Source organism: Numida meleagris, chromosome 3 (genome assembly GCF_002078875.1).
Source record: "Numida meleagris isolate 19003 breed g44 Domestic line chromosome 3, NumMel1.0, whole genome shotgun sequence".
Classification (NCBI taxonomy): Eukaryota; Metazoa; Chordata; class Aves; order Galliformes; family Numididae; genus Numida; species Numida meleagris.
The window spans coordinates 82,827,283-82,835,525 of record NC_034411.1 but is presented as its reverse complement, the minus strand read 5'-3'; the positions used below and the strand labels follow the sequence as shown (position 1 = coordinate 82,835,525).

General features: G+C 44.0%; 1 protein-coding gene across 2 annotated transcripts in view; it reads left to right on the top strand.

The window, feature by feature from the left end:
• SMAP1 (small ArfGAP 1) overlaps positions 7,966-8,243 on the top strand; it is a 97,648-nt gene continuing 97,370 nt past the window's right edge. For both annotated transcript variants that reach the window (XR_002436458.1, XM_021390152.1), the window contains exon 1: positions 7,966-8,219. Coding sequence is in view for 1 of the 2 variants with exons in the window: in XM_021390152.1 (XP_021245827.1) it covers positions 8,102-8,219 (118 nt within the window). In the remaining variant the exon portion in view is untranslated. The remainder of the gene's footprint in view (positions 8,220-8,243) is intronic.

The window sequence follows — 8,243 nt, the reverse complement described above, 5'->3', positions numbered from 1 at the left end:
TAAACTATGCTGATGCAGAAAGTATTCAGTGTTACACTGGATACCTTATTTCAATAACCTGAACGTTCCAGGTCGTTGCTGCAGCTGGTCCATTTAAGACCAGTCCCTTTTGCACAGCATGCATGAGCAGGGGCTGGCAATGTAGCGAAGCTATTGGCACAAAGCAGCAGTTGTTACAGCATCACTTCAAGGTTTTCTTGCTGCCACACCACTCCATACAACAGGCTCTAAACTGCACTTCCTGAGGAACAGAAGCAGCAATTCTACTGCTCCATGTGCTTACTTCTGTTTTCACAGTATCAAAAGCTGCCTCCCCCAAAGACCTGCAGTGCATCCTGGAACTCTGCATGGGAGTAATGCTTGAAATAGACCATATTCCTGAACTTCAAAGGCTCCACAATAATCTGGCAGGAAAGTGACATTAAAGAACACAAAATGAAGATTCAGAAGCACGAAATGAGTTATGGAAAGTAGATCTTAATCTTGGACTCAAACAAATGGACACTGTGTAGAGCATTTTTAGAAATGAGACATAGGACTTGTCTCGGAATCTGTAACAGTCTCTCTTATTGCTACAAACTGCCTTTAAATCTGCCCCGTGACTTTTATATGATCAGTGTTTCTCTCTTCCTCCCTTTAACTTGTGCACCCAATTGCTGGCTGAACCTTTTGTTCTATAACCTTTTCCATTTGGTTCCTAAGTAAATCATTTCATACTCGGTAAATTAAACACATGGCTTTCCCTGCATGCCTCAGAACTGTGCACTTTTCTTCAAGAAAAAGAAGTATGTGTTCCAGATAAAACATCAGAATGAAATAAACACAGAAGCAATGTGCCTCTGGGGAGTAAGAAAACACCCCAGAGCTGATTATGTTTGCCAGAACATTGAACATGGACTCATCGGATTGATTAAGTCTGTCATAACAGCAAATCATTAACCCATAAAGGAGAAAATCCAATATACTTTATAGAGCTAGAAGTCTATCTTTAAAAAATCAAAGTAATATTGGTTTTAGAAAATCCTTGTTGCTTTACTGTATTAATATTTTGAGCAGGACTTTGATGTCAAGAGTGCTGTAATAAAAATACAGACATTGCGATGGTAATTTTACTGTCTTATTATATGACATATCTATGTGGCCCCGCATCAGTAAAGATGAAGGAGCCAGGTAACCAGTGCCAGGCACCAAAGCACCGCGAGGCAAAGAGTAGCATAGGTTCTGTATGGAGAGAAAAACTGCTGCTGAAAAGCCATTAGAAGGGGGCTTTCCACAAAAATGTCCCTATTCGGTGGAAACGTGATCTCGAGGGAGTTCCAGAATCACCGCGTTTTGGGGCAGCACAAACTCTGATGCAAACTGAGCGAGGTGGGAGGAATCCCAGCTGGTTCCAGAGAGATCCTGTTCTCTTGCACATCTCTGAGGGCCACGCACTCCTTCAACAGTTGCACATTCTTGGACTCAGACTTTCTCCTGACTCTCTGTACAGCATAACTCGGTGTTACACTGTATACGAAACAATGCAGCAACTGCCACTGACTTGTGCATGCTTTGAGAGGCTGTCACCCAGCTGATTTTTTTAGCTGCCAGATACAGACACAACACTGTGAACTCATCCAAGTGTGGTTCTCAAGTGATCCATCACAGAGGGCTGGAGGAAGAGACTGTTTTTCTTACAGCAAATCACTTTTCTCATTTCTTGAGTATCCAATGACTGAAGAAAAACATGTTTTCCTGCAGATAGGAGCTCAGCCTGTGAGTGCTACGGACATTCTTTTGTTGATAAAAGACTCACTGCTCACTAAAAATAACCAACTTTTGAAGTAGGAATGATACTTCTTCAGCATCTCGGGACTTCAGAGAAACCCAGAAGCCCATATAATTTGCTTAGCCAAGGCTGTGACCCCACCACTTCAGTCTCTCCCAGCAAGAAATTATTTTGAAGGAGAAAGTGAAGTGAACGTACTTAAAATGTTTCTCCCTAGCATTTCCACTTCTTTGAGGAGAATTATACTCTTACACTAAGATAAAACAGGTAGCATTGGCAGGTGCACTGCAGACTTTCAAGCAGGTAACATGCAATTACTAATTGCTTCTCCTTAAAAAGGGCACTGAAAAGATAAACACATATATTTACGCTAATATTTAAATGGTGCTGTGGAAAAGAGCAGAGAAAACTTCTCTACAAAGGGGAATCCATCTCAAAAACCAGGCACAGATCCCTTTGTTTGCAGCACTCCAAAGCTCACTGTTCCTCAGCAGTTCTTCATTCTGCGCTCCTCGCAAGTTCAAGACCTCAAAGGGCTGAAAAAAAAGGCTGCGTGAACCATAGCTCCTCTTGCTAAAGAGCTAAAACTGAGCTTTGTTCCACGTGACGCCAAATCCAAAACGTTCGTAGCTTCAGGGTCTGTAGTTTCCTCAGTCAGCCCAATGATTTTAAGCGCTGAGATACCTTTGCACAGTAGCGCGTGCAGCAGGGACAACAGAGCTCAGCCATCCCATTTCATATTTGCTTTTCATCGTTCTCCCTAATCTTTCACATTTAGGATTTTGCAACAGATTTTACGTCTGATTATTGCTCTTCTTGGCTAGATATCAAGAACGGCTGCTACCTAAGGCTGGTATTCTTATCCTCAAAGCCTGAGTGAGCCAAATGCATGACTCACACAGCTTCGAGTAGTCTCTCTTTTTGAGTTTCCGTTCAAAAATCCTCATCTTAGAATGAGATAAATCGAAATGAAAAGACTCAGGCTGAAACATACATATAACTTTGAATAGCTGAAAATACACAGAGAGCTTGGGAAGCACAAAGCATTTCATTTTTAAGATCTCTTCTGCGCTTGTACTGGAACCGAATGGAGCTTCCGTTTCCTTCTATTCAACACCTACGCTTTTCTGCACTACATTCCACATTAGAATACCATGGCCAAATATATGCAGTGGTTTAAATCATAATTGCATCTGTGCCTATTAGCTGCACAGCATGATTTTTTTTTCTGTGCTTACACAACTTATGATTGACAGCTAAGCTCATTAAAATGTGTTCGGTCATTTGCATCCATCTATTTAATTTATAGTTACCTGCCAGGTACTCATTTGTATTTGCAATTACAATGCAAATTTACTAATAACTCCCAAGAACACAACACTGCGATGCGTCACCGTGTGCTGGGATGCCACTAAACGATGCCACTTAATAAAAGATGGAGATCCCTTTCTAGCTTTAAGAATTGTTGTCTTAATCTCCAGAAGTGCAAACAACCCACAGCCTTTATATTTCAGTGTATTTCAAATGCTCAACACCTACAGAATTTAGACTGCACCGCGTGCGATACCACAATGTCCATTTAGCACCAAGAGCTCAGTCTCTGTGTGTAGAAGTAAATGAAGAGCCAAGAAACTGGAAGAAAAATGTATTACCTCTACTATCTCATCTGTCCAGTCAAGAAGCCGTACAGAAACAAGAGGCCATTGAAAACACTGCCCCGCCTAGAAATCCTGCTTCTTTCATGTTTTTTAACCAACTTAGGTGTGACACCATTACCATTTGCTTCACGGGGCAGATGTTAAGTGCTGAAACTGAGGGAATATGGCACTCATGCCACTTCTGGGGCAAGCGTATAAAGGCTGTGGATCTGACTTCCAACTACAGTGCCCATGCAAGGCTGACAAATATTTCATACCCATTTGGGGGAAGAAGAGAGAGCAACTGGTTGCTCCTATGTACTTAGTATGTTCAGCTATAGTTTAGCTATAGTAATTTTTGCATTGCGTAACTAATTTATTTCTATATCAATACATCTGTACTGTTAAAATTTTGTAAACCATAACTTAATGCAAGTATTAAGTTGAAACATAAATAGAGTTAAAATTCTAATATTAATATCAGAAAGGTGTACTGAAGCAGAATTAACATTTTGATTCAAAAATAAAATCTAAACTTCCTGATTATCAAAAGCTTTTTTGGTTGGTTGGTTGTTTTTCTGTTTGTTTGTTTGTTTGTTAGTTTTGTAACAAGACTGTAACTTTTAACACTTGGCTGAATTTTTTGTGGGTTGTGTTCTTCTTTATAAGCAAAGAAGAAAAGCAATAAAATCCCCTGGTATAGCTGTAGAATCCAGGGTACAGCAGTTATTTCATTTAACATGAAGTTACTCTCTGATCTAGTTCATGATCTGGTGGCTGGCAACCCTGCCTGTGGCAGGGAGGTTGGAACTTGGTGATGAAGACGATCGCTCTCCCTGCTTTTTACAGTCAACGTGGAGACACAAATGATACAGAAAGTGATTTACCTCCTCCTAAGACAGGCTTCTCCAGACGGTAATGCAGCTTCACTGAAGATACACACCTGTCTCAGAACAACACAAGTCACCTTCTGGAATATCTGTTACCCTCCAATGGAGATAAAAGATGGCTACCTCATAAGCCAAGCATTTTCTTAAGTATCTCAAGTTTGTGATACAAATTCTATCTAAAGTGCCTTCTGAAACAGAGTGCTTAAGATTCACTTTCCAGGTCGTGCCTTTCTCTGACAGCCAAGGGCTGTAGCTACTACATCATCTGTGTCTGCGAGCATCCCAAGCTCTGCAGCCTGAGGAGCTCTCTTCAGAGAGCTGAGTTTCAGAAACATTATTGAAGTGTCCATTTCCCAGGAAGTTATATGTACATATTTTTCTTCCCCATCAGAGCAGGAAAATGTCTGAAGCGGTAAGGTTTCTTATTAATCAGAAATTCCCAAATTCAAAAACTCTGTAACTGGAACCCTGTTTACTTCTGGACTCTGATGTTTGAGGATGAGGCATTAGGAAAACACAGCTATTTTAACACCTGGTTTCATTTCAGTTAATAACTTTGCATCTGATGCATGCTCCCCCCATTAAATCAAATTTATGCTAATACTGTCCTGATTAGCAAATACTATTTCAAGTTGGTTTTTAGGGAGATTTCAGAATGAGGTAGGTATGTATGTAGATTTAGTGAATTTTAGCCAGGAAGATTATACTCAGTGAACTTCAGCTCTCAGATGATAGGACAACATAAGCTTCAAAAGTTATTAATAAGTATCTCTACAGAACAGTGGAGCTGCCTTCAGGATGACAAGAAGGGAGAAGGCTTTTCAGTGCAAGGTAAATCTGTGCTTCTACTGAACACATCACAGTCTCTAGCATTGGGCACTGCAGAACTCCAGTGTTTGTTACTTCATGGAAAACTCAGCCACGTCAAACTCACTCAATTCTGGAGATATGGGCCTTGAAACACACAGGTATGTACTGAAACGATTCCCAGACTGGACTGTATAGGCTGGGCTCGGCAGGGCTTTAGGTAAGGTGAAGCAAAGGGCACCAAGCTGACAGGCTCAGCAAGTCAATCGTGTATCTCCTCCTTCTGAAGGAGCATTAGGTGGTGACATCTCTGGCCTCTGTGCACTGCATTTCACTGCCTGGTGTGGGCAGAACTTAAATTTTTCTAAAAAGCACACCATATCCTAAAGACATCATTTCCTTCCTTTTATTTTCCCTCCGAAAAATGCTTCTGCCTATAACAGCATATATAAAATACTCTGCTTCGCTTAGGGTCTAGAAAAAGCAGCAAAGGCACAGAGGGGATATACTTTTGTTATCTTTACATTCATTTAAGCTCTCCGGGAAATACCTATTAATGCATTTACAGCACACTGTTTTCAATGCACTATCTATTAAAATATTAATAACTTATTCCTCTCAGTCCCTTAGTGAAGCAGGTAATTTCGTATTTCCACTGCTTTATAGAAGCATGGATAAGTACTCTGAAGGAAAGAATAATTTTAGGAGTTGAACATAAGAGGCAGACCTTAATGCTCGACAGTTGAAGAGGATACTTCACACCCATCCACCCAAACATGCACGAAGAGTGGGAGTTTTGAGAGACCTGGGACTGTTCAGCCTGGGGAAAAGAAGACTGAGGGGGGATCCGATAAATATTTATAAATATCTGCAGAGAGGTGGGAGGCAAGTGGATGAGGCCAGGCTCTTCTTGGTGTGTAGCAACAGGACAAGGAGCAATGGCCTGAGACTTGAACATAGGAAGTTCCATACAAACATGCAGAAGAACATCTTTATGGGAAGGGTGACAGAGCACTGGAACAGGTTGCCCAGACATACTGTGAAGTCTCCTTCTACGGAGGTACTGAAGACCCGCCTGTATGTCTACCTGTGTGACCTACTGTAGGGTAGGGCACCTGCTTTAGCAGGAGGGTTGGACTCCATGATCTCTTGAGGTCCCTTTCAGTCCCTGCGATTCTGTGATTCTGTGAGTTAGACCCAGGAAACAAACAATCAGGACATGTTTTAAGGCACTGGGGCCAAAGCACACAGCAAACAAATACACTTACTCTTTACTTCTGTAGGGTTTTCAAACACAGACACTGAATCAATAGCCACTTTTCACGGTTAAGTGTCACTACATTCATTTTAGGATCAGAGAAACTGATGCACATTAGTTTAAGCTGACTGCTTAACTCAATACCTTCTGGCATTGCAGGAGATGCTTTCATAGTGTATATAATGTGGAGGTTGAGTTTGACACAAGATATGAAAGCAAGAATTATCTTCTCCTTCAGTGCTGCTGCCACAGTCCTTTGGTATAAGAACCCAAGAGGAACTTACCCAGCATCTAAGACACAAGCTCATTTCCTCTTCTCCCTCAGGGAATTCATGCCCACAGTCCTTGCCTTTCTGAAATCGTTGTGTTCCTCTGAGCCCTGGGATGAGGTGAGGGGCAGAGATACTCTCTACCCTTTTGGCTGAAGTGGTTTTTCTCTACAAAAGACACAATAATTAAAGATACTTTGGACTAGAAAAGGAAAAGAACTGTATGCTAGTAGGTAAAATATTCAGCTGGAAGCATTCATAGAATCATAGAATTATAGAATCATAGAATGGCCTGGGTTGAAAAGGACCTCAAAGATCATAGAGTTTCAACCCCCCCGCTGAGTGCAGGGTCGCCAACCACTAGACCAGGCTGCCCACAGCCACGTCCAGCCTGGACGTGGACGTTCATCCCTGGACATTCATCCCTGCTTAATGTCATGTTTAAATAGCCAGCACTATTGAACCCCAATAAACAAGTCCCTAGCAAAGCATGTGGTTTTTTTGTTTGTTTTTACACTTTCTCTGGTGCAGTTATCTTCAGATTTTGGCACCACAGAAAGGCAGCTATAGGCTGCTGACCCACCTCTCGGGATCATGCCTCAATACCACATCCCTGTTTTGAAGTTATGCCCCTCAGCCAGGGCACCTGCACAGCACATGGGTAGACCTGAACTCCATCTTTACCTGAAGAAGATCTAAGTGCATTCTCCTATGTTAGGGAAAACTTTACTGATTATTCTAATATGTAGTTTTCTCATTTCTTTCTCTTGTAACTCTTCCAAATTTAAGGGATAATTAGTTAACCATTGGATATGAGCAAAAGAAAGAAATACAGCACGATTCAGTAATTTAATGGCAGCAGAAGAGACCTGAATTTCCATCTGCCTCACTCCAGTATTTTATAGACTATATATAGGCTCTTTCCAGAAGGGTTACATGAAAAAAAAATTTAAAAATGCTTGGAATAAACGGACGGAGAAAATCTTCCTGAGCAGCAGATCCAACTAGGACGCTGAGGGCGGGCCCAGGCTCTGTTCTGCGGGAGCCCCGTCCAGGCGCGGCCACCCGGCTGCGGGGACAGCTCAGCCCTCACAGACCCTCGCTGCCCGCGCCCCGCCGGCACCGCGCGGCCCTCAGGGAATCCGGGAGGGGCCCCGGCCCGGGTGCCACGCGGCGGGTGAAGACCGCCGAGCAGCCGTGGCTCGTGGGCTGAGCCCCGCGCCCTTCCCGCGCCCCGCCGCAGCCCCGGGGCGCCCTCTCCCCTGCTTGGGGCGGCGCTAGGACCCGGCGGACTATTTGTCGCGGCGCTGAGGCGGGCTGCGCGGGCGGACGCGTCCGCAAGTAGTTCCGGTCGAGGAAGTGGGTGCTGGCGGCAGCCGGTTCCGCGCCAGGGCAGCAGCGCCGCGACTCCGGCGGTGCCCGGCCCAGCCTCGAGCCGCCGCCGCCTCGCCCGCGGGGAGTAGCCCGCCGCCATGGCCACCCGCTCGTGCCGCGAGAAGGCGCAGAAACAGAACGAGCAGCACCAGGCCATCCTGGCCAAGCTGCTGCGCGAGGAGGACAACAAGTACTGCGCCGACTGCGAGGCCAAGGGTACGCCGGCGGGCGGGCGCGGGG